The sequence below is a fragment of the Hemitrygon akajei genome, chromosome 21, assembly GCF_048418815.1.
Source record: "Hemitrygon akajei chromosome 21, sHemAka1.3, whole genome shotgun sequence".
NCBI lineage: Eukaryota > Metazoa > Chordata > Chondrichthyes > Myliobatiformes > Dasyatidae > Hemitrygon > Hemitrygon akajei.
This window is the reverse complement of record NC_133144.1, coordinates 27,961,451-27,989,328: the sequence shown is the minus strand read 5'-3', so window position 1 is coordinate 27,989,328 and position 27,878 is coordinate 27,961,451. Positions and strand designations below refer to the sequence as shown.

Sequence of the window (27,878 nt, the reverse complement as noted above, 5' to 3'; positions counted from 1 at the left end):
CTCTAAAATTCAACCTTTTTGGACAAATTTAAGACTTTTATTGGAACAAATTACGGGAATAAAATGGACTTATTTTGTTCCAATTGTGATCTTTCTAAGAAAAGTTGTGTAAAATTTGTTTAATTTGCTTTTCTTGTGAAAGCTCCTGATGTGATATTATGCACATGCAATGTCGCTGCAAGTAAGCTTTTCATTGAATCTGCATACATGTACATCTGCAGATGACAATAAACTCAACATTGACCTTCCAAGCAGATCACCTTTCCTTATCATTGCTAGTCTAACTCCTGGATCTCCCTATACAAAGGCATTATTGGATCACCTTCAACACATGAACCACCATAGATGAGGAAGACAGTTCACCATTACTACCTTAGGGAGTGGTAATAAATGCTGGCCTTGCTAACAACACATTGCATGAAATAAATAAATAAATTTTAGAAACATAGAAATATTTTTACAAAACAGTGTAGGCTTTGGTGAGGAAGTGATCAGTACTTCCTGTTGAAATTCCTTCAGATGTAACTACAATAAATTTCATAAATACATTTAAATTCCTTAGTGCTATCATATCAGAAAATCTGTCCTGGGACCAGCACGAGTGACATCACAAAGAAGGTATGACAGCACATCTACTTTCTTGGAAGTTTGTATAGATCCGGCATGTCTTTCAAAACTTTGACAAACTATTTTAGATGCACAGTAGGGAGAACCCTAACTGGTTGCACCATGCCCTGGTATGGAAACACCAGTGCCCAGGAATGGAAAAGTGTAAAGATAGTGGTGGATAGAGCTCATTCCATCACAGGAAAAGCCCTCCCCAGTATTGGAGCTGATCTACAAGGAGCATTGCCAGAAAAAGCAGCAACCATCTTCAAGGATCTCCACATTTCAGGCCATACAGACTTCTAGCTATTACCTTTGGGCATGTTGTATATTTAATACTTCAGGAATTGAGTAATATTATAAATATATTGTTTGATTAAGCATTCTTTGTTGTTTCAATAATTCATTATGGGTTATATGTAAAAGTATGTGAATGGCATATGTCATCAGACCACTACATTGTAAGTGTGTGTCTCGCCAAATTAAAAATAAAACTAAAACACACAGCTCTCGGCTTTGTCAATTAGTTTTATGTTTTGGAGTTACAAACCATAGCTGTGGCAACGATGAAGTTTTAAACAACCTGAGATGACTACCTACCTGTTGAAGCACAGCAAGATGTTCAAGCAAAAAAAAAGCAGCACAAAATGGTCAAGTTAAAAAAAAAAGCACAGCATGTGCTTCTTTGGGAATGGACAGAGACAGATATATATTAAAAAAAGGCAGAAAAATGGACAAATTCATGGGTTCATAATCAATGAGTACCGGGTGATAATAATCAGAAATAAAAAAAGCAGAAAGATAGATACATTCGACTGCACAAGAGGTAACTGTAGATTGTACACTAAGAGAATTGAGCAGTTTTTAAAACAAATGAATTAGCCAATGAAAAGCAAGTGCCAGATTTACTGAGTGCATTGAATTTAAAGGAATACAATTTGCTTAGAAGTTTGACTGATTCCACCAAACCAACTGAAATTAACTTTTCTGATATTGTGAAAGTAATGTAGGAACACTTAGAACTGAAACCATTGTTGCTTGCCGAATGCTTTAGGTCTCCTAGCCAGAACCAAAAGGAAGGGGAAATCCATTTTAGCGCATGTGGCTGAATTGAAGGAGTTGCCTGAGCATTGTCAGTTCAATGATGAGTTTAATGATGCACTGAGAAATCGTTTAGTTTGTGGAATCTTACAAGAAAGCATTCAAGTACAGCTCCTAACTGAGGCACAACTCGCTTTTAAAAGAGCAGTTGAAACTGCTCTATCAATGGAAACAGCAGACAGAAACGCAATTGAGTTGAAGTCAGGAATAAAAGTGTGGATGAACAAATTTGAAACGTCTAAACAGAAACTGACCTGGCCAAGCAAATTGTGTTAATATTGTGGCAGGGGCTCACATACACCAGATTAATGCAGATTTAAAGGTGAACCTTGCAGAAAATGCACATAAAGAGCCTATCAGGCAGATAAAAATAAATGGACTGTACAGGGAAGAGAAAAAGCTAAAAAGTCAAATTTAGTTTCAAAATTATTATTAATTTGCATGCTGTTGACGAAAACATCTGATAATGATGAGAGTGACATAGGACTGAGTAGATTTGAGATTTGCAATGTGAAAATGAACAATAGACAAGCATGAGTGGGTCTGATTCCCACTGCTTCCCAAAAGCCTCAGAGAAACAGTGAAAAATACTTGGAGCAACAAGTTCCTTATCTTCAGCCAATATGTATGAAAATGTGGCTGTATTGTTAATCCTCCAAATGTGGAAAATGGACTCAGTGCCTACATACGATCTGTGGCTGAGAGAACTGGCAAACACTTTACATTTGGAGAGACTGAGACTGTAATGAGGACAGAGGGGACACCTTTGAAAGGATGTGGGGCCCTGTATTGGACTTTCTTACAGGGTGAAGACTGAGGTTTTCTGGTGCGGTGCCCCTCTGCTGTGTATGTTTACTTTTTGCTCAATATTTAATTTGATTTTGCTATGGTTGTGGTTTTTGTGGTTGTGCTGTATATTTTTTTCATTAGTTTTTTTGTTAGTTTTTTCCAGGTCTGTTCACATAAAACAGTAAAATATATTTTTAAAAAATATACAAGCAATTGGACACCGACTCAGCTGTTTCAGTCATTCCACAGAATGAGTCTGAATAGCATTTCAGTGATACTAAACTGAAGCCTGCAGATATCCAACTAAGAATCTATACTGGAGAAAAGATTACTCTTGTGGGAATGAGAATCGTAACAGAAATACAAGAACCAACAAGCCACATTGGGTTTGTATTTGGTAAAATCAGGAGTGCCAGCATTGTGGGGCATGATCGGCTGAGGCAACAACGCGATTGGAGATCCTTCCACCATTTGCATGCCACATCCCCTGCAATCGAATCAACTGAAAGTGAATTAAGAAAGATACTGATAATGCCATAGCAGTATTCAAGGGTGATCATGGGCTCAGAGCATGATGCAACAAGTGTGAATTCTTTAAACTAAGCTTCACTTACTGTGGTCACATTATTGATGCATCAGAATTACACAAATATGCAGGCAAAATTCAAGAGTGGTAGATGCCCCAAGGCCAAAGGATGTGTCACAGTTGCGGTCCTTTTTAGGATTTGTCAATAACTATAACAGCTACTCGGCAAACATCGTTACTGTGCCCCACCCACTACAGATCTGGAAGAAATGGCAATGGACAAAACAGGATGAGTTGGTTTTCCAAAAGGCAAAGGAAATGGTAACATCAGGCACCGTACTCATCCATTATGATCGACACCATCCAGTGAATTTTCCCTGTGATACCTCACCTTATGGTACAGGTGCAGTCGGGTCACATGTTATGAGTGATAGAAGTGAACACCCCATTGCCTTTGCATCATGTTCCCCTACTATTGCAAAGAAAAATTACACATATATTGACAGAGAGGCCTTCAGTCTAGTTGGGGTATAAAACGTTTCAACTAGATTTTGTGTGGGAGAGAGTTTACCCTCATTACTGATCATCAACCACTAGTGTTAATTTTCAACCCACAGAAGGGTGTTCTAATAACAACAGCACACACGCAGAGATGGGCTCCGTTTCTTGGGGGACACAATTATAAGATCAAATTCAAGAGAATGACCAATCATGGAAATGCTGATGGATTATCCAGTTTACCCTTAGAAAAGGAAATACCTGAAAAATTTACACATCTTGACATATTCTCTAATGCAAATCGAAAATCTCTCTAGTACGTCAGAGATGATTCAGCAGACAGCCAGAAAAAATCCCACACTGTCTCAGATTTACATGGCCACCCAGATTGACCAGAGGGTACAGTAGAGACTCCAGTTCCCCCATTTTACCAGCTCGGGGATGCAAATGCCCTTGGTAGAGTTTGTCTCATGGGGATTGAGTGTTGTACCATCCAAACTGAGAGCTACTGTGTTGGAGGAGCATATATATAGCTAGAGTGCCTAAGACTTTTGCACAGTACTGTATTTGTCAACATGGAGCAGAGAGCGAGTTTGTATATCTGGTGTGAGCTAAGGATGTTGGGAATTGCAAGGGTGGAGTGCCGTGGGAGGGGTGTGGGACAGGAGGCAGAGAAGTAGTGCCAGGGGTGGAGGTGTTGGTGGCACGAATACAGACACACCCGGCCCTGCGATACCAGGCAAGGTAATTTGATTCCAAATAATTGGTTTATTTATCATTACAGGATGTCTCCCTGGTGCTTCCTGCTCCCTCCCCTCTCCCTTCCCCTTTTTCCAACCATGATTCCCCTCTCCCTGCTCCTTTCCCACTCTCACTCCACAGTAGAAGCCCATATCAGAAACAGGTTTATCATCACTCACATACGCTATGAATTTTTTTGCAGCAGCAGTACAGTGCAATGCATAATATTACTACAGTACTGTGCAAAATTTTTAGATACCTTAATTATATGTGTCTAAGACTTTTGTACAGTACTGTACATGTTAGTCATCGAGGCATAGTCAAAAGGAAAGCGTTGACTCAAAGCTTTGTCTGGTGGGCTGGGATAGATCAGCAGATTGAGCAGCTTGTCATGCACAGTTCAAGATGCCAGCACGTCCAGAAGAAAGGTATTCAGAGCTGCAGTCCCAGAGTCAACTGCCGTGGAGGAAGCCCCAGAACCTGAGATTGTTTCACAGCCATAAATCTGACCTGCCAAGCTAGTGACCCCTCTTGTCAGGAAAAACGTTATCCCACAAGAGTAAGAAATTCGCCTCAGCCATTAAATCTTTAGGCCTGCATGGGGCAATTTAAAATCTACTATGCTGTGAATGTCTATATAGTAGTTATATTTTATAGTAGTAGGCCTCCGTTAGTCTTGATAGATCATGGATTTGCACCTTGGAAGGTTTCCAGGGCGCAAGCCTAGGCAAGATTTTTATGGGAGACCGGCAGTTGCCCAAGCTGCAAGTCTCCCTTCTCCATGCCACCGATGTTGTCCAAGGGAAGGGCATTAGGACCCATACAGCTTGGCACTAGTGTCATCGCAGAGCAATGTGTGGTTAAGTGCCTTGCTCAAGGACACACACGCAGCCTCAGCCAAGGCTCGAACTAGCGACCTTCAGATCACTAGATGAACGCCTTAACCACTTGGATATGTGCCAACACATATTTTATAGTATACTATATATATAAATTTGAGGTTCATTCTATGTTGATTTGGAGTGTTGTGTATTTAATATTTCAGTAACGTAAATTAATAATGTAAATACATTGTCTGAATAAGCTTTCTTTCTTTGTTTGAATAATTCATTATTGGTTACATGTAAAAGTACATGAATGGCATATGTCATCACGCCACCACATTATAAGTGCATGTCTCGCTAAACTAAAAATGAAACTAAGACACATATCTCCAATTCTCCGTGTTTTTTCATTCAAGTACTTTTTTGTTTTGGAGTTACAAAACATCACAGGGCCGTGTTAAAGGAGCTTTGGATTTCACAGCACCAGATTCAGGAATAGTTATTACTCTACAACCATCAGGCTCCTGAATCACAGTGAATAACTTCACTTTCCTCAATTTTGAACTGATTCCTCAACCTCTGGAATCATGTTCAAGGAGTCTATTTGAACAATTTGTCTTTTGCACATTGTCTGCTTCTCAGTCTTCGTTTATGCTGTTGGCCAGAAAGAATGACAATCTTCAAATCAGCGAATTCAAATGAATAAAGGACAGTGGAAGCGGTCTTTGTTCTTGCCGTGTGCTTTGGGGATGGAGGCTGCCATTTTGTGAAGACACTTGATTCTCCATTTTGTGATCTTGACATGCTGGACTTGATTAGTGTTTTAAAGAAGGCACAGAGACTCTTCAGGTAATCTGCTGGACTGGAGGTCATTTCCAAATAAGGAGTTATTTGTGAGGTGTTCTTTGGTTGGCTATAACATGCAGGATTGTGAATGCCTGAGGCGATTCAAGCTCATTGCTGACTCAGAACAAAGAGCCATGAGTCAGCAACTGTCCCTTGATGGGAAGAGGATAATAGATTGGCTTGGATCAGAGCCAATGACCAGGTGTTAAAGGCCAGACACATGACCTGCGGCCAATGACATGGGAATGCGACACTTGAATTGATAAGCAATGGATATAAAAGTGGATGCTTTTTGTGTGTGCCGGTGGCGATAACTTCGAAGAATAACCATCGCAGATACAAGCGAGAAGAACCCTGCGTGAAGCACGTGGAGTGAATCGGGACCACGAGGAACAAGGAGCGCCTGGCCAGAATAAATTCCTCCGCCCGGGTAATACCTTTGCTATTCTTTGACTATCCAGGAGAGTCAGGGATACTTAGCAGGTGTGCGCACAAGGTATTTAATGTATGAATTCATGTATTTGTTAGTTTGAACAATAAAGGTAATTGTCAGTAAATACAGATCTCTCTGTGCCTCACTCAAAATCGTTGGAAGAGGTAGAAGCGGTATCTCTCTCTCTCTCTCTTTTTTCAACAATGCATAATTTTATTTCTTTGTTTTCCTGCAAATGCATGTAAGAAAATGAATCTCAAGGTAGTGTATGGTGGCATACATACTTTGATAATAAATTTGCATGTGAGTATAAACACTCACATGGTTGCCACACTGCACCAGTAATGTATGAATCCCAGACTTAGGATGGTGAAAGTGTGCCAGTCGAGTGCACAACTTTATCCAAAACTGTTGAGCTTCTTGTCCATTGGGTGCTAACTCATCAAGATGATGGAATGGATTAACAGTGACATTTGCTTCTCAGATTTGGACAAAATACTTTACTTAATGCCAAAAGAGAAGCTCATTGCTATGGCACACATGTGTTAAGTAAATGAATTAGTATAAGTCAAGATTACTAAGTGCCCACTGATGACAAATAGTTTGCACTGCTTGCATTACAAATAATTATGTTAAATTCATTGTATAGACAAAGCCTGGGAAAAGAAAAGGTAACTGAGAAAGCTAGTACTAACCAGACAACTGAGATCTGCTGTGATGTGATTTAAAGTACCGGTAGATCAGTCTTTTATGGTAATAAGTGATATTGAGACATTAATTTCTCTCGCAGATATATCTCGGTATAGTAAAGTGCTACACTATCGTGCAATGAGGAAAGGTGTACCGTGTGTTAAAGTTCAGGAATGTAATTGACTGCTTTAAATTTTTTTTTGGTGTTTGCTTCCAACTGTTCCCAACAGAACCCAGTTCAAAAGAACTTTCAGCCTCTTCCCAGTTATTCAGCACCCCCTCCTCACTCCCGACCAAATCTTCAGTCAATTATTTTTCTGAACTTTAGCACATGGTACACCTTTCCCCTTGCATGGGAGTTTAGCACTTTACTACACCAGCTGTAAGATCAGGGTTCAATTCCCACATTGTCTGTTTGGACGTTCTCCCTGTGATTGCATGTGTTTCCTCCGGGTGCTCCAGTTTCCTCCCACATTCCAAAGATATATGGGTTAACATTAGTGAGTTGTGGAACTGCTACATTGGCACCAGAAGCATGATGAAACTTGCCGGGTTCCCACAGCACAACGCAAACTGTGTTGGTTATTGACACACACATTTCACTATATATTTCGATGTGCATGTGCCAAAGAAAACTAATCTTAATCTTGCAACTCTCCACTGCCAATTCTAGTTCCAACTCTCCCTATGGACCTCCTCACTGAAATCTTGTCAGAGGTGCTAACAAGCTCAGAGCCTGTTGTTTTTCATAGTACACAGACTGGGACTTAGAAAACAACTGAGGGAATCCTGCACTAGGCAGTTGTTCTAGTATTAGCTGCTGTTTTTGCCTACTTAATACTCTGAACGCCAAATCCCAAATCATTTTAGAGTGGCTGGATCCAATATCGATGACAAGCTTCTTTCATTGTTAATGCTATTTCTTTTTTCACTCTTCACTCTCCAGGTATACTGAAATTAGCATTTAAGTACATTGGAGTAGATTATAAGACCCATTGTATAACAGTGATTTGGTGTTCTAAACTGGTTAATGTTTATAGAACTTAACTTTCATCACTTTACGGAAAAAAGCTGAGATTATTGTCATCTTCACAAGTACATGTGCAATGAAAAGCTTACTTTCAGCAGCATCACAGGCATGTGGTATCATATAAACAGCAGTAAAACAACAAATTAAACATAAATTCTACACTATTTGCACAAGAAATGGCACAATTAGAATTAAAATAATTGACTTCTATTTTAGTTCAAAGTGATCCAAGTTGCTACACTAAGGTAGTGATTCAGGTTGTGCTGCCTGGTTCAGAAACTGAATGGTTGAAGGGAAGTAGCTGTTCTCGTACCTGGTGGTGTGGGACTTCAGACTTCTGGAGCTCCTGTCCAATGGTAGTTATGAGAAGATGGTCTGACCCAGATGGTGATGATCTTTGATGATGGATGTTGCCTATATGAAACAGTTCCTCATGTAGATATTACCAGTGGTGTGGAGGGATGTGCCCATGATGTATTGGGCTGGGTCCACTACTCTATGCAGCTTCTTACATTCCTGTCCATTTGAATTCCTGTACCAGACCATGATACAACCAGTCCGGATACTTTCAAGAATACACTGGTAAAATGCTCCACCACTATTGGATTCCATTGACTTCCGATCATCCCTATCCAGAACATCACTGCAGGAGTTCGTCAGAGCTGTGTCTGCACCCAATCAGTTTCAGTTGCTTTATTGATGGTGTTTGCATCATGACCACAGAAATGAGGATGTTTGCTGATAATTGCACAACATTTAGCTTAGTTTGCAACTTCAAGGCAGATACCACAGCTCTTGCCCGTAAGCAGTAAGATCTAGATAACCTTTAGGAATGAGCTATTAAGCAATACATACCATCCATGCCATGAAGGTGCCAGGAAATGTACATATTCAACAAAGGAGAGTAACTATCTACGCTTGTCATTCAATGGCATTATCATCATCCAGCTCCCTTGTCATGAACATCCTGTGGATCATTATTGACCAAAGCCAAAACCAAAAGAGCTGGTTATTCCCTACAGGAAGAAGAAGCTGGAGGTTCTCATTAGGGGACTGCAGGTGGAGAGGGTCAGTAACTTAGAATTCCTTGTGTTAACATTTCAGAGGATCTATCCTGGGACCAGCACGTAAGTGCCATCACAAAGAAGGGAGGGCAGTGTCTTTATTTTCTTAGAAGCTTTTGTAGCTTGGAATGTCATCTAAAACTCTGGCAAACTTCTCTATATGTACAGTGGAGAGTATCTTGACTGGTTGCATCACGACTTGTTATGGAAACACCAATGTCCATGAATGTAAAAGTGGTGGATGCAGCCCTGTCCATCACAGGGAATGCCTTCCATATCATTGAGCACGTTTACAAGGAGCGCTGCCACAAGAAAGCAGCATCCATCACCAAGGACCTCACCATCCAGGTCATGCTGTCCTCTCACAGCTACTATCAAGATACAGGAGCCTTTGATTCCAAATCACCAAGTTCAGGAACAGTTATTACCTTATAACCATCAAGCTCCTAAATCAGCATGGATAACTTCACTTACCTCTACAGTGAACTGACTTCATAACCCATAGACTCACTTTTAAGGATTCTACAACTCATTCTCAGTAGATATTTATTTACTTTTTTTGATTATTTGAATGATTGTCTTCTTTTGCACATTGGTTGTTTGTCTTTGCTATGTTTATTTTTTCATAAATCTGTTGTATTCCATTACTTTAATGTAAATATCTGAAAGAAAATGAATCTTAAGGTAGTATATGGTAACATATATGAACTTTGATAATAAATTTAATTTTGATTTTGGGAATCCAACTGGTTAACCCACATAAATATTAGGGAGTCAGAGGCTGGGTAGCCCACAGCTACTCAGTGAGCTGGGTGACTCACCTCTTGAACATGCTGAAGTCAGAAGTGTGATGGAATCCTCATTGGAGCATGCCTGGATGAGCACAGCTCTAATATAATTCTCATAAAGTCATGTTTATCCTGTCAAAGCCACTTGCTTTGTCCCACCACTCCTAAACAGTCACTCCCTGCATCACTAGCAGAAAGTGGCTCCAGAATGAATCATCCATGAAATGACTGCAGTTACTCACCCAGACTATGCTGACAGCAGCTGCCAACTCTCTGATATTTACTACCAAGAAGAACATAACAGCAGGCACACAGGAAGACCACCAGCTTGAGATTCCTTTCCCAGCAGCACGCCATTGTGATTTGGTAATGTTTCACCAACCCTTCATTATCACTGGGTCAAAGTACTGGAAATTGCCCTCTGTCAGCCTTGGGGTAGCACTTTCGTAAGTAGGACTGCAACAGTTCGGGAAGACAGAACCCTTCTTGATGTTGAAGGCAATTAAATATACGCAATAATTGCTGGCCGTCCCAGTGACACCTAAATCACAAGAAATGAATAAGTAGTATAACTATTATTTTGATCACTTTTTGGCAATTATTAGATTTAATTTTTTTATTTATAAGTATGATATATATTTCTAGTACACTGTTATTTTATTGGAGAGATTTTCCTGCATTCAGGAATATAGACGTTCCTTGCAAGACAAGTAAAGTCCATTCATTATTGCTGTCATGAAGGTAATCACACAGCAACCATGATCATCCTCATTGATCACTCATGGTTGAGTATGATTCTTCTCCTAGTGGTTGATCTGTTCACTTGTGGGTCTTGCGATGACTGAAGAGGTTGCTCCATGATCCACAAGTCCTTTTGCAGTGTTGGCAGGTGTAGGTCATTGAAGTGGTGGTGGATAATACTGGTTAGGCCTTTCCCAGTCTCTCCTTATGTTGAAGCCACTTAGTCTCAGTGGCACAGTGGAGGTATTCTTCGAGCTGTGTAGTCCTTCTCCAGCTTTCCCTATCCTGTGGTAATTTCTCCCATCCATTCATGCTGATGTGGCACTTCCTCAACTGGGTCTTGATATTGTCCTTAAACTGCATTTTCTGTCCTCCAGGAGTGAGCTTTGCATCCTTGAGTTGGCCGAACAGGAGTTATTCAGGGAGGCAGGAGTCTGGTGTACGGATGATGTGGCCGACCTAGCACAATTGGTGTTGAGTCACAGTTGTGGCTATGGAGTTGATGTTAGCTTCCTCCAGGATGCTAAGATACAGGCCCTTTGGCCCAACATGTCAGTGCCAACCACAGTGCCACCCAGCTACTCCCAGTTTCCTGCATTCTGCCCATATCCCTCCAAGCCTGTCCCTTGATGTACCTATCCACTTCCTCTAACAGCTCGTTTCATAAACTCACCACCTTTGACATGGAAAAAGTTGTGGTATACTGAAACTATTCCAACTAGCATTTACAATCATTCCACAGTCAATCACATAGATTGTGTTTCTTCCCCAATCTGATGAACAACTGAACCTCTTGACAATGTCTGTATGTGTTTATGTTTGAGTTGCTGCCACGAGATTGATTGATTAGATATTTGCATTCACAAGTAGGTGTACTGAGCATATCTCTGAATCACTAAATCATTCCTTCTGGGTTATTATGCCAGTAATGTAGACTCATAGTATTGAAGAGAATCGCAGTATTGACCATACAGATTTACTTTGATTTAGTTGCTGCTCTGAATTGGGAGGTACAGCGATATGATGGATGGTACAATAATCTTGCCCATCACAGCAGAGGGACAGTAGGTAAGTGATTTCTTCTTTACCTGTAATTATTTCTACAATTAGAATCAGAGTTAGGTATGTTATAACTGACATATGCTGTGTCAAATACTGACAAATCTTACAACATCTTGTCAATGGCAAAGAATTTTGTAGCATACTATTGGAAGTATTCTTGACAACAGGAAATAGAATTGTGCAGGTACAATGAGCTGAAGGTTCTCTTCCTTTGTTGAGTTGAAACCACCATCCAATGACCTCTCACAATCCAGGGAGGTGTAATGTAGATTCATATGACTGCTCTCATTGGTCAAAACTGGCCTAGAGGCAGAAAATCCTCTGGGAATTTTTAACAGGCAGCAAAGCCATGCCCGTAGTTTTCTCACCTAGCTCAAGATTTTTTATTGTCTCCAAAAGTCTCAAGTTGTTTGTTTTTAATGATACCCAAATGCCCCTCATATTCTGTAGCATTTAAAACTCTTAAAAATGAAGAGGTCAACTTACTTAAAAAATCCTTGGGACCAGTTTTCCCCTGTAGTTTGCCATACATTTTTGGCTGAAGTCAGTGATTGTTGGGGAAGTGACATGAAAATGAAGCGAAGGCCTGAAGCTGTTTTTTGTATTGTCCACATATAAAAACATCTTCTCTATATCTATGCTTTCAAAACATTTCATAATTTGAAAGGTAATCAGAGTACTTATGATTATGGCAGAGTCTCGATGAATCACCTTTACCCACTATAGCCTCTCATTACTAGCATAGTATTTATTGAAGCATTAAGAAGTTATTTGAATTTGAAAAGCAACCAGTGAGTCACTGTTCTCCTTTTCAGACACCCCCTTTGTTCGCCTGCTGCCAGCTCGTTATGCTGATGGAGTTTACGAAGTTTTCCGAGAACCAGAATTACCGAATGCTCGCATGATCAGCAATGTGGCAATGCAAGGGAAGTCGGGAATACCATGTTCCAAAAACCGAACTGTTCTGTTTGTCTACTTTGGTAAGTTAGCTTATAATTTTGTGAATGCTTTAGATCTGCAAACATTCATTCAGATTTTGATGCACCATGAATAACTCTCTGAGACGTGAGGCGAGATATAGGCTTTTATTGACCACCATGCTACATCCTGGAGTCTGAGAGGCAGGGCTCAGGCCCCAATCGCCTTTATACCGGGGTCTGTGGGCAGAGTCACGGTCAGTGGGAGGAGCCACAGGAGCAGTCAGCGGGGGGGCGTGTCCAGACAGGTATATGTAGTTCACCACAGATTTAAAGTTGTTTTTTGCCAAATAAAGTCACCCAGTAGCTTACAATTACAACTCAAATATAACTTGCACCTGAGTTCTGGCAACATTGTTATAAATCTTCTTTGCACTCTTTCCAGAACTAGAGGTCATGGGTTAAGGGTGAAAGGTGAATACTTAAGGGAAACCTGAGGAAGAATTTCTTCACTCAGAAGATGGTGCAAGTGTGAATGAGCTGCCAGTGGAAGTAATGGATGCAAAGTCAATTTCAACATTTAAGAGAAATGTGGATAAGGAAATAGAATAAACTAACAGAGACACAAGAGACTACAGACGCTGAAATTTGAGGCAACAAATAATTTGCTTGAGGAACTCAATGGGTCAAGCAGCATCTGCTGGGGGAAATGAATCATCGATGTATGGGATCAAAGCTTTACATCAAGACTGCATGAGAAGTTTTACTTTAAAGTTGTCATACCTTGAAAAGACTTTGTAGTGGATGACGAAATGAACTACACCAAAAGTAGCGAAGCAGTGTTTCGATCTGAAATATCAACAATTCCTTCCCTTACCACAGATACTGCCTGACCCACTAAGTTCCTCAGGCAGATCATTCATTAAACTAAAAATATTCCTATATTTTACAAATAGTGGTCGAGTTTATTATTATATGCTCAAGCACAGGTATGCACAGATGCAATGAAAAGCTTTCTCACAGAATTATCACAGGCACAGAGCATCAGATAAGTAGCATTGACATGAAAAACATAAATTAACTATAAATTATACACATTTTTTACAACAAAAAAAATGACCATTTTGGTGCAAAGAGGTCAATGCGATCATTGTGTTTCTAAGCTGTAGTTTAGACGAGTTAAGGTTTTGCCATTTGGTTCAAAAACCAAAAGGTGAAAATGGCAAATTCAAGTTGGCAAAATTTTAAAGTAATTGGAGAAAGGTGGACATCAATATCACAGGCAATATTTTGTAGAAGAGTGGGCAGCATTCTTCCTGGTGTCCTTGCCAATATAAACTGGAAAGGCATGAGTAGGTGGCGTGATTTCACAATCATCTTTTCCAGATGTAGAACTGCCAACATGAGCAGTGATAAGAGCTTGAGGCGATGGTGCAGTCAGTGCCTGGTGTTGCACTGCTTGAGTAGTCCCTCAGATTTTTTGGTTTTGATGTTGCAACAACGGTGCGAGATCATCCAATACAGACATGGAGTACAGGAGCACCCCTCTGACACAACTCATGCATACCAGCCAAGATGCCCATCTAAGCTAATCTCAGTTGCCTGCATTTTGCTCGCATCCCTCTCAAATTTCCCAACCTGTGTATCTGTCCAAATGTCTTTTAAATGGTGTTATTGTATCTTTCTCTAGCAGCTCGTTCCAAATACCCACCCTTCTGTGTGAAGAAGTTTTATTTGTTTATTTGTTGAGATAGAGTGCAGAATCGGCCCTTCAGGCCCTTTGAGCCAAGCCACCCAGCAATCCCCCGATTTAATCCTAGCCTAATTATGGGACAATTTACAATGACTGATTAACCTACCAACCGGTACGTCTTTGGACTGCGGGAGGAAACCGGAGTTCCCGGAGGAAATTCACCTCCTTACAGACAGCGATGGGTATTGAATCTGGGTTGCCAGCACTGTAAAGCATTGTGCTAACTAACCACTATGCTACTGTGCTGCCCTTGAGCTCCATTCCAACCTTTCCCCTCTCACTTTAAACTTATGCCCTCTAGTTATTGATTACTTTACCCTTGGGGAGAAACTGAGTGTGGTCACCCATCTATGCCCCTCATGTCTATACTGTATACCCTTTTAAGTCACCTGTGCATCAATGAATAAAGTCCTAACCTACCCGATCTTTCTCCATAACTCCTGGCAACATTATCATACATCTGCTTGGCACTCTTACCAGCTTAATAGTATCTCTCTTATTTTAGAACTAAAGGTCATGAGTAAAAGGTGAATTGTACAAGGGCTCTTCTATAAACAAAAAGAGTGGCTTTCTTTTCACTTGTTATTTCCAGAATACATTATTTTTCTTAACTTTTCTGAATATTTTCCTAAGTAACCTTTTGCCCCCAAGTTATTGACAACTGCTAAGAGGAGAAAAAGTACTTACTGTTTATATTGTCTGGGCCTCTTATAGTTTCCCTTCCATGTTCATTGTTCCAAAAAAATTACTTTCCAGCCTTGGCAACAAACTCAGAAAAGTTTTCTGCACCCTCTTGAATTCCGTTGCAAGTTTAAGTCTAGTTCATCGTCATGTGCACAGGTATGGAGAGTTACAGGTACAATGAAAAACTTGCTTGCAGTAATATCACAGACACTTCAACTCAGACAGTACATGGAATATCCATTCTACAAGACAGTGAGAAAAAAGCTACAAAATAGAATATTAGAGCAAAAAACACGTTTTCAGGGATGCTTGTGCAAGTCTGAGAGTGTTCCATGGTGAGGACATGTTCAGATTGTGCAGATTTGTTCAAGGACCTGCTGGTTACAGTGAAGTAGCTGTTCCTGAACCTGGTAGTGCTTGACTTCAGGCTTCTGATGGTGCTGGACCTTCTGCTTTGCATTAACAGTGCTTTTAATAACTCTATCATGATCTCCCTGCATTTCTGCATTCTACTTTAGATGAAAAACAGGTTTCCCATAAGCTTTCTCAACAACTATACTTATGTGTGCTGCTTTAAGCCTTTTTGCCATATTCTCTTAGATTGCTTTGCTCTTTGCTTTACTATTTTCATGCATTCCATTCTAGTTTTCTGCAAATGTATTATTTTATACTTTATGTCAGGGATAAGTTTTTTATGCAGAGAGTGGTGAGTGTGTGGAATGGGCTGCCGGCAGCGACGGTGGAGGTGGAAACGACAGGGTCTTTTAAGAGACTCCTGGATGGCTACATAGAACTTAGAAAAATAGAGGGCTATGAGTAAAGCCTAGGCAGCTCTAATGTAGGGACATGTTCGGCACAGCTTTGTGAGCCGAAGGGCCTGTATTGTGCTGTATGTTTTCTATGTTTCTAAGTTTCTCATAAAGGACGAAGAGATAATAGAGAAGGTAAGTAAAGAATTTTAAAGCTTGGCACTGTGAGAGTTGCAGGTGTGGCTGACAATGATGGAGTGATTAAAACTGGATGTAAACAAGAGGGTAGGATTCGCGGAGTGCATATGTCTTGGTGAGATTCAAGCTGGAGTGGGTTATGGTGGAAAGGAGGAGTGAGGACATTGAAATCAAAGATGACAAGTTTTAAAAGTGAGACTTTGCTGAGAGTCTGTAGCAAGCCCAGAGATGGCTGCAAATAGGACACCTGCCAAAAATTTCATTCAAGAGCACAGCAGACAAGAGAAGCTGTGTGTAGCCTCTATCAGAGTAGTCAGGTGCAGGTCGCAAACCCTAGTTCATCTAGTTCATACTGAACTTTTTTCTGCTTCGTCCTATTGACCTGCACTTGAACCTCCATACCCCTCCCACCCATGTACTTACCCAAACTTCTCTTACATCTGAGGACTAGAAATGTAAGGATGTACAGCTGAGGCTTAATAAGGCATTGGTCAAATCACATTTGGAGTATGGTGAGCTGTTTTGGATTCTATATCTAACAAAGGATATGCTGACATTGCAGAGGCTCCAGAAATGGTTTATGAGGACAAAAGGTTACTGTATGAGAAATGTTCGATGTCTCTGGGCCTGTACTTGCTGAAGTTTAAAAGAATGATGGGGGGCAGGAATCACATTGAAACCCACCAAATATTGAAAGGACTAGATAGAGTGGATGTGGAGAGGATGATTCCATTGGTGGGAGAATCTATGACTGGGGAGCATGAGCTCAGAATGTCCCTTGAGAACAGAGATGAGGAAGGATTTCTTTAGCCAGGGTGGTGAATCAGTTGAACTCATTGTACAGATGGCTATGGAGTCAACATCACTGCGTATATTTTAAATGCTGATTATAGATATTTAATTAGTAAGGATGTCAAAGGTTATGGGGAGAAAACAGGAGAATGGGTTAAGGGGGAAATTAAGTCAGCCGCGATCGAATGGTGGATCAGATTCATTGGGCCAAATATCCTAACTCTATTCCTCTGTCTTATGGTCGTATGGTGTTATGCATAATACCATAATGAGAATCGAACCCAGTTCTCTGGCAGCATGAGGCAAGTTAGCTGTCGTGCTAGTTATTGTTGAAACATGAAACCATCAGGACAAGAAGCGATGATTCAGATGATATATTTTAGTTTATCAGTTCCTTTATTTGTGTATCAGCAGTCATAGTCACATCTGTGGTTTCACCAGAAACACTCTTAAGTCTACTGACCTTCAGTGGAAATAGTACAACTGACTGCAACCAAGCTAATTCTATCCTGTAGTGCACAGAGTCACATCATCTCTATGCAAGTGGACTCTAACTAGTCCAAATCTCTGGACTAGCTGCCCATAGCCTCTCAAATATTACCCATTGAAGTCTTTATCCAGTTCACTTTTTGAATGCCATGATTGGATCCGTTTCTGGTTTATAACCACTCACTGTGAAAACATATCTTCCGATAGTACATTTGGTATTACCTTCATCCTTCATCCTAAGTCTTCTAATTCTTGACAAGTCTGCCATTCTTTATTTGAAAGAAAATGAACACAGAACATGGTTGAACATGTGAAGCAAGGTAAGGCATTTGCTTCGCACCCCCCCTCACCCCGTAGCCCCTGATCAGGGTGATGTGAAGCCATGGGAGCAGGTGGTGGATGGCCGTATGAGCATCTGGAGCATATCACTGGTCCTGGTTATACAGCCACTGATGCCAGGCAGCCAATCTCTGAAAGGGATTGGCGTCACCCTTCTTGTAAAGACATTGCCCAGAAGAAGGCATTGGCAAACCACTTCTGCAGGAAAATTTGCCAGGATCAATCACGGTCAAAAGAAAGACTATGATCATTCACATCATATGACAAATGAACAGTCCCATAACCGTCCATTTTTCTTACATCTATATGCCTATGAATAAAATATATTTTTATTGAATGTTTTATAATAAATATTTTTCTGCTTTGTTTGAACCTTTCAGGGTTTCACGTCTTTGATGAAATTTTGGAAGCGGTTGGAAATGGATGCCCTGCTGAGTTTCTTAACATTCAGGTTCCATCTGGAGACCCAGTTTTTGATCCCAATAGCACAGGGAGGGTGGAGCTTCCATTTCAGCGCTCTCGATGGACAACCAAGTCAGGACAAAGTCCAAACTACCCCCGAGTGCAGGTGTGTCACGTGACAGAGCTCAGTGCAACTGTCCAACAGATAAATCATTTTAAATAAAATATTAAACAGATCTAAAGCTAGAAACACAGATCTTCACTGACATCCTCTCCAATTACCTTTCCTAGCAGGGAGAGATGGAATGAAGGATGCATTTGGTTGCAGGGAAGCACATAGGATGGAATCATTTCTCTTATATAAAAGTGAAAATCGATGGATATATTAACTCCAGTCATTATTCCTCACTACTAGGTTTCTGAACATTGCATGAGACCTCAGTGCAACTTCTTTACCTCAACTGAAGAATGAGTCAAAATATTCAACAATGCTTAATAATACAATAAAATGAGTATTTAGCAATAATTATGTCAAATGGAGTTAAGAGAGACCATTTGGTCATTGTCCCTTTAGGTTGAAGATGTGCGGCACTGTTGGAGGTCCTGTCAATGTGCTGAGATACCCAATGTACAATTATAGAATGCTACAGTACACATGAACAACAAACAAAGTGCCTGAAGAATTCAGCAGGTTAGGCAGCATCTATGAAGATGAAAAACAGTCAATGTTTCAGACTGAGCCCCTTTGGTCCATTGAATTTATCTCCCATTTCCCCCAGTACACCTGTATTGTTAGTCTAATTCCCTCTATTCTTGCAAATTATTTTCTCTCAAATATCTATCAAAATTAGAATCTATTCCCATCTCCCTTACATATCGTCACACTCTCCATATAAAAATATTTTCCTTATAGGGTGGCACGGTAACCTAGTGGTTTGCGTACGCTATTAGAGCGCTAGCAACCTATTGGTAAGGAGTTTATACATTCTCCCTGTGACCATGTGAGGTTCCTTCGGGTGTTCCAATTTCCTCCCACAGGTTAGTAGCTTAATTAGTTACATGGGTGTAATTGGCCGGTGTGGCTTAATGGGTCAAAGGGCCGATAACCGTGATGTATCTCCAAATTAAATTATATCTCCATTGTACTAGCTGTCACCAAGAAATGAATGGGTTTCAATTTTACAGATGCAAGGATCCAACACAAACATTGACTATTCCTCACACTCACCTCGCCCACAAATGCTGCGCTACCCACTGAACTCCTCTAGCAGATTGTTTGTTACCTCAATTTTAAAGAGCTTGTATTATTAGTATTTTCCACATTTTGGATATTTCCTATCTCATCCCCACATCCAATTAACTAACTTCTGTAGTTCAAGATGTTGGAGCAAGCCCACTCCAATAACAAGTGAATGATTGACAGGGTGATCTATTTCTAGCACTGATCTGTGGGGGAGGACATTTGATTAGGGCACAAGGAGACCTTTCTGTCTGTGTTGCACTTGTTGAAGCTTAAAGTTAATATTTTATTTTAGCAATAACTTGTGAGAGGTACCTGCAGTAGAATCCTGTATGTGAGGCCAAGACACATCAGGGAATGAGGTGCATGTTGCTTTCAAGCTGGTACCTTGTTGATGGGTACAGATTAGTTTAAGAAAGACTCAACTTTATCAACAGAAATGGAACACGTAAGATTTTTTTGTGTGCTACCTTACATCTGGCAGTCATCCCTTCATTCTAGATAAACCATGTTACCACCTGGATCGACGGAAGTTCTATCTACGGATCATCTCATTCTTGGAGTGATGCCCTGCGCGCCTTCTCTGGTGGACGTCTGGCTTCTGGCCTAGACCCACAGCTGCCAAGGCAAAGTAATGGATTGATTCGTTTGTGGAAATTTGCAGACCCTGCAACCAAACAACATGGAGTTCAGGGACTTTATGGTAAATAGCTTGACTCCTCTCATAAGAACATTCCTTATGAGTTAGTTTGGATAACTAGCTATAGATCTTTAAGGAGAACAGTCATTCATTACAAATTTACACTGCATTGCTGTTGCAGTTATTTACTCTAGATATGCTTGATTAGCTGAACTTTTGCCTCTGTTTCTGAAGGTTCTGGTGTTAAGCCCCATTCCAAAGACTTGACAGAACATATTCAGGTTGTTCTCCAATGCAGGGTGGATAAGTGCTGTATTGTTGGATGCACCAGATTTTTGATACAAAATCCAACTGAAGTCCCATCAACACATACAAAATGTTGGAGGAACTCAACAGGTCAGGCAGCATCTGTGGAACTGAATAGATAGTCAACGTTTCAGGCTGAAACCCTTCTTCAGGAATCATCTTTAGGTTGGACTGGAACTTATTGAGAAATTCGGGCATTCTGTGCACTGAACTGTGAGCATTTCTTACGTAGATTTGGAACTCAAAAGACACATACCAAACATGCTAACTCAGCTTGCCTGACGATCACACAGATATGCGCTCATGTTGAGCAGGAGAGTACAAGTTTGCCATGCTAAGGGAATAAGACTGTAAGACATAGGAGCAGAATTAGGCATCCCTCCTATGCCTTCCTCCAATCACCTTAAAGTTATGCCCTCTCATTTTAGCCATTTTCACCCAAGGGAAAATGTCTCTAGCTATCCACCTGATCTACACCTCTTATAATCATGTATACCTCCATCATGTCATCTCTCATCCTCTTTCACTCCAAAGAGAAAAGCTGTAGCTCACTCAACCTCTCCTCATAAGACATGCTGTCTAAGCCGGTCAGCATCCTGGTAAATCTCCTCTGCACCCTCTCTAAAGCTTCATGAGAAAGCTTTAGAGAAAGGAACATGGCTTATTCACCTGGTTGATGGGCAGGACTTTGTCTGGCCAAGCCATAGACTGACATTATTTCCTACAGCACCCCACCATTATCCAGGCCATTCCCATTTTGAATCAGAGTCAATTCAGGAGTCAGGCTGTCTGTACTAGAACCAGAAATGTAAATCTATAGTAGTGAGTCCAATGTTGTGAGCTTGATTATTTGGTTGTTGTTACCTTGTTTTGTGAGATTGCTGAGTCTAAGTTGGCTGCTACATTTCCTATGTTGTAGTGGTAGCAGTAGTTCAGACTGCCTATAGAAACATTGGATGAAGCATAAAGGGCTGTTTAAATTTTTAAAATTTTTTATATGCAGTAGGGGTTAATGCACATATAGAGAGCTAGTCTGTTGTTAAAGAGAACAGGAGATCCATTCTGAATGTCTGTAATTGCATTTACCTTGGTCCCTGCATTTTTGCATTGTTTCATATATTGATTTGAAAAATAAACAAATTGAAAAAGTGTAGAAGCCAAGTAACCACAGGATGCTGGAAAATCTCTGCAATTCAAGCAGCAACCAAGGTTAGAGAAACAGAGTCTATATTTCAGATCTGTGGCCTTTCATTTGAAAGAATGGCTCTATTTCTTTCTTCATGAATGCTGCCGGACTTGCGGAACAGTCCGTTTATGTTCCATCTGGAAGATGATTTGAAAACACAACTAGAATACAATAGTAACAAAGATCATCATTTCTCTAGACAATAATCTTTTTCCATTCAACCTCTTTTGCTCCTATTTTGTTCATGAAAGTCATTAATATTTACCACCTGTTACACCTCTGGGGTTCATGGCAGCAATGAAGGTCCTCCATCTCTGTCTGTCTTTGGCCACACGGACATAGAAAGATTATTCATTGCTGTTTCTGTAACTGTTTTGTTTTACCAGTCAAGGGTTGTTTGCCCTGAGCTGTATGCCTGAACCTAGAGGACCTGTACCACTCTTAGTCTGGCCTCTGCCCTTTGACCTGTTCAGCATGGTGATCCCACCAAGAGCCACAGCATAAAGCCCTAACTCCAGCCAGCATAGCTCTCTGGGTCATTGAGGCTCGCAAGCCTCCAAACTATAAGGTTGTGGTCCTCTTGGAGGGAAGGCATTAATGTAACTACTTCCATTGACTTCTTCCAAAGTTCTATAATCTTTGAAATCAAAAGCAGTTTGTTTTTTTTTAATTTTTTTTGCTGAATTTATTGCCGGGGCACCCAGAATACAGTAACTCAACATAGTCTATTATCTGTAAATGTGAAGATTGAAGTTAAAAAAATGCTTTTTTATGGGGTTAAATTATCTGGACAGGTAATGTGGAGTAAAATCTTCTTCTTGGCAGTTGAATTCTGAAATAAAAGAACTTTTGGAATAATGCAGATCATGCTGCATCTGTCCAAGAAGAGGCTGACAACCGGATCAGATACCTTGCATTAATGCTTTCAAGCAAATTCGGAGCCATAGGAGCTAGAAAAGAAGCTTGGAATTGGAATTTGTTTATTATTATTATTATTATCATACAACATATACCGAACTATAGTGAAAAGCTCATCTTGCATGATGTTCATACAGATCAAATCATTACAAAGTGCATTGAAGCAAAACAATACCATTACAGAATAAAGTAAAACAGCTACAGAGAAAGTGCAGTGCAGGTGAAGAACAGGGTGCAATATCAATACGAGGTAGATTGTGAGGTAAAGCATCCAATTTATCATATTAGGGAATTATTTAATACTGATAAGGGTCTGATAGAAGCTTTCCTTGATCCTGGCATATGCTTTCAGGCTGGAGAAGAGAAAATTTCAGGGTGGGAAGGGTCTTTGATTATTATGGCTGTTTTACTGAGGTAGTGAAAAGTATAGACAGAATCCAAGGAGGGGAGGCTGGTTTCCGTCATGGGCTGAGCTGTGTTTACAACTCTCTGCAGACTAGTTGTGATACCAAACTGTGGTGTCTTCTACGGTGCAGCGATAAAAATTGGTAAGGGGGGACAGGGCCATGCCAAATTTCTATAGTCTCCAGAGGAAGTACAGGGATTGGTGTCATCAACATTGTTGGTCCAGGACAGATTATTAGTGATGCTCCTTCCGAGGAACTTGAAGTGCTCGATGTTCTTGTAAGCTTACAAGAAGCAATTTGATATCTTAGAACTTACTAAAGCCTGTATTTCGTTCCTGTGTCATTATCCTCGCTTTATGTCTCTTCAATCATTCAACTTCATACTACAGATGGTGGGGGATTGCAAGAGGCAAGAAGACATTAAGGCACTGAAGGTCTTGCGTTTCCTGATTAGATCTCCTCACATGCACACTAGATAGTAGAAAACCAATTGAAGAATACATGCTCTTGTGTTAATATTAAGCATTCCCCTGAATTTGGGGGAAATAAAAGCAACAATTACATTGAATTCACCTGTAAGTCAGGCAGGATAGGAATGGCAGATTATCCTAACTGATAGTTGTTAATGAACCAAATGGGCTTTCACAACCATCTAGCCATCTTATTGTCATCACTACAGCTACTCATTTTTATTCTTGATATACTTAATTATTTGAATTTAATTTCCCCAGTTGCCACAATGGCTTTTGGAAACATGTGTTTGGATGAATTGGTAGTCCAGTAAAATTGGATAATTTGATTATTAGCAATTGGGTTATGATTGTCACATGTACCAATAATTACTTTGCATGCCATCCATAAAGGTAATTTCACAACATAATTTCTTCAGATGGTGAATGTATGGAATTCTTTGCCATAGAGGGTTGTGGAAACCAAACCATTAAGTTTATGTAAGGCAGAGATTGATTGGTAAGCGAGGGTTAAAGGTTATGGGGAGAAGGCAGGAGAATTGGGGTTGAATAAAAATCTGCCATTATTAAATACTGAATGGTCTAATTCCATTAGTATATCTTATGATTTATAAATATATTGAGGTGAGAATAGGGAACATGAATAGGGAAAAGTAGGAACAGGCTGCGGAATAGAATGATACAGTTACAGTGAAATGCAAGTAGACAATAGAGTGCAAAGGCAATGAGAAGGTAGATTGTGAAGTTTGGAATTTACCTTTATCATACAAGAGGTCCATTCAAGAGTCTTATAACAGCAGGATAGAAGCTGTCCTTGAGCCGGGATGTGAGTGTTCCTTAGATAAAAATGGTGTAATGGTAGATTCTTATGATCTAATTTTGCTTGTTTGTCTCTTGCTGACAGATTTTGGAAATGCAAAAGCAAATGAGAGTCCATTCCACCGAGCAGAGAACATCATCTGGTTTCGATACCACAATTATTTAGCTTCCAAACTCCAAGAGCAAAATCCCACATGGACAGATGAAGAGATATTCCAGAATGCCAGAAAACGAGTAATTGGCACCTTCCAGGTAATTATAAACCATTAACTTTCCTTATTGAGACTCACTTATTGGTGTAGACTTAGAAGATAGTTCTGACAAGCCACTTGACACATTTTTATTGAGATCACAACCATGTTGACCTTTGACAAGAGATCAAATTAGGTTAGCCTATACTAACATAATGAATGAAGTAAAATGAGAGGTGATCTTACAATGATGGTAAGAAAAGTGACAGATGGATGCTGAGAAGCTGCATCCTCAGGATGGAGAGTCTTAATTTGAAAAGCACAATCTTAAACATTAGTTTTATTTGTCACATGTACATCAAAGCATGCACTGAAATGGATTGTTCGCGCCAAAGATCAACACAGTCCAAGGATGTACTGGTGGTAGCCTGCAAGTGTCACCATGCTTCTGGCACCAACGTACAGCATACCCACAACTTACTAACCCTCACCCGTACATCTCTGGAATGTGGGAGAACATACAGAGTCCTTTCAGACAGTAGCAGGAATTCAGTCGCGATCTTACAGCTGGCACTATAAAGTATTATGCTAACTGCTGTGCTACTGTCCCATCCAAGACCAGGGCAAAGTGCAAATACAGTCCCCCACTACCACAAATTATGCAGTCGAGTGGCCTGCATTTGGGGATATTACAGGTGCCTGCACATCTGGAGTGCAATAGGATATCTTTGTCCTTGAACCTTGACAGTTCCCTGCAAAGTAAGTATCTTGGTTAAGGAGATAGTCTTTAAAACTAAGATGAAGAGGAATTTCTTGACATAGTGGGTTGTGGATTTTTGGAATCCTCTGCTGCACAGGGCATAGTCATTTGCTGAGACAAATGGAGTTTTGGACATCAAAAGATTATGGGGATTAAATGGCAAGGCAGAATACATACATGATAAGCTGCATCTTGCCTTTGCTCCTTATCTTTTCTTGAGACTGCAAACTGAAACATAAGTGAATAAAAGCAGAAGGAAGAGGTTAACGTGGAGGTGGAATCGGTGGCAAAGAAGGCAAATCGTGTTTACTATCACTAACATATGTCATGAAATAAGTTGCTTTGCAGTAGCAATACATTGCAATATATATTAAAAAACTACAAATTACAATAGGAAATATATATGCATATAAATTAAATTAAATAAGAAGTGCAAAAGGAGAGCAAAGAAAAAGTAATACACATGTCCACCCAGAAATCTGATGGCTGTGGGGAAAAAGCTGTTCCTAAAATGTTGAGTGTGTGTCTTCAAGCTTCTGTGCCGCCTCCTTGATAGTACCAATGAGAAAAGGGCATGTCCTGGGTGATGAGTGTCCTTTCTGACCGATGCGGCCTTTTTGAGGCACTGTCATTTGAAGGTGTTCTCGATGCTGGGGAGGCTAGTGCCCATGATGGAGCTGGCTGAGTTTGCAACATAGTGCAGCCTTTTCTGATCCTGTGCAGTTTCCCCTGCATACGGCTAGTGATGTAACCAGTTAGAATGTATGGTACATCTGTATAAATTTTGAGGGGACTAGAATATAAAATAAAAACAAGTATGTAATGCTAAGGCTTTTTAAGGCATTCACTAGGCATTGGTCAGACTGAACTTGGAGTATTGCGAACAGTTTTGGGCCTGTTCTTTAAGAAAGAGTGTGCTAACATTGAAGAAGGTCCACAGAAGGTTCATGACAATGATCCAGAGAATGTAAGAGTTAATGTATGAGGAGCATTTGATAGCTCAGGGCATGTATTTACTGGAATTCTTAAGAATGAGAGGGGATCTCATTGATACCTATTAAATATTGAACAGCCGAGACAAAGAGAATGAGGAGAGGGTATTTCCTTTAGTGAGGAAGTCTAGGAGGAGAAGGTGCAACCTCTGAATACAAGGACATCTTTTTTGGGGGAATTTCTTCAGCCAGAGGATGGTGAATCTGTAGAATTCATTGCCACAGATAGCTGTGGTGACCAAGACATTGGTTATATTTAAAACTGTTAATAGATATTTCATTAGTAACGGTGTTAAAGGTAATGGGGAGAAGGCATGCAAATAGGGTTGAAAGGGGTAATAAATCAACAATGATGAAATGGCAGAACAGAGACAATGCGCCAAATGGCCTAATTCTGCTTCTGTGTCTTCTGGTATTATGGAAACCCAAAGGAATATTGGGATCTTATAACAACATCCATAGAGAATAATGGTAAAGATGCTTCTGCCAAAAATTAGGCGGACTAAATTACGTGCAGTCTACCCATTTATAGAAATGTTATTAAGGTAATTGAGAGAATAAAGCAGAGATAGATGTAGGTAATACCAGGGATAACAAATTGTGGTTATCAAGAGGTAATGGTGTTATTTTCACTGGGACAAAAGAGATTTTATATAAACTTTCAAACATTGTGAGATGTTTTGATTTGGAATTAGGTCAATAAATTTAATGACAGTGGCATATCAATTTAAAATTAGCGAAATCAGAATTGGTAGTTCAGAATTGTTATAACTGGTAAATTGGTTTATTATTGCTACATGTACCAAGGTACAGTAAAAAAAAGTCTTTGTTTTGCATACCATCTAAACATATCCTTTCATCATATTGGTACAAAATATAGTACAATGGAAAATCAGTCACAGAATACTGAAGAAAATGTTTTAGAGAAAGCACAGACCAGACAGCTAAAAAGGTGCAAGGCCATGATGAGGTAGATTGTGAGATCAAGGGTCCATCTTATTTACACAGGGATTAGTTATGCACATGATAATTTGGATAAATATTTGAGTTAAGGCTATAGATGAGATTCCTATCAGTGAGATTAATTTATTTTATAAAAACTCAGAAAGAGACCATTCTGCCTATTAGGGCATTAGCCCATAAAAGAGAAATCACATTGGTCCCATTTCCCCTCTCCTTTCCCTTTAGCCCTACCTAGATACTCACACATGACAGGGAATAAGCCTGCCGCTCTTGGTGGAAATGACTAAAGTTTGATGTACATACAAAAAAGGGGCTATTTGCAATGGGTAATTAGCCTTACAACCAGAGCACTTGAGAGAAGTCTGCACAAACTTGACACAGTCCGTACCTGAGGTCAGGATTGAACCCAGAACTCTGGTGCTGTGAGACTGCCAACCAACCAGTGTACCATTGTATTGCCCATTTGTTTGACCATGAAAGGTTAGGAATGGCATTGATTTGCCGAAATGTCTGGTGGACGCAGATTTAACAGTAACCTGGAATTACCAGTTGGATAACTCGTTAGAGAAAATGGTAAAAAGACCCAGCTTGTGAGACCAACTTGATTGTCCTTTGAAAGAGCCTGCATAGGTTTGCTGGGCCAACTGTTGGACCTGGTGATTTAGATCCAAAGTTTCTTAGGAAGTGAAAAATGAGGCATAAGACTTGGTGGTCGCAGCCATTTATTAAATGTTACAAGAACAAAGAGAAAGAAAAAAGATATGATAGAGATAAAGCTCCTTCCATTCATAAGCTGTAACTAATGAAATAGCCAACTTCAAGTGGAGTAAGAAACTGAAAACCTAGAAAATGCAAAATTAGCTATACTATAATTGCTAGAAAAATTATTGAACAATTACACATATATAGATAATAATTTTAAAA

General features: G+C 40.1%; 1 protein-coding gene and 1 pseudogene across 1 annotated transcript in view; one reads left to right on the top strand and one right to left on the bottom strand.

The window, feature by feature from the left end:
* The window catches only part of LOC140714177 (dual oxidase 2-like), a 145,404-nt gene that overhangs the window by 14,859 nt on the left and 102,667 nt on the right, over positions 1 to 27,878 (top strand). The window contains exons 3-7 of the mRNA XM_073025053.1: positions 11,668 to 11,745; positions 12,555 to 12,719; positions 18,041 to 18,228; positions 19,804 to 20,005; positions 24,134 to 24,300. Of these exons, the coding sequence (XP_072881154.1) occupies positions 11,668 to 11,745; positions 12,555 to 12,719; positions 18,041 to 18,228; positions 19,804 to 20,005; positions 24,134 to 24,300 (800 nt within the window). The remainder of the gene's footprint in view (positions 1 to 11,667; positions 11,746 to 12,554; positions 12,720 to 18,040; positions 18,229 to 19,803; positions 20,006 to 24,133; positions 24,301 to 27,878) is intronic.
* On the bottom strand, positions 24,859 to 25,006 carry LOC140714535 (U1 spliceosomal RNA; annotated as a pseudogene).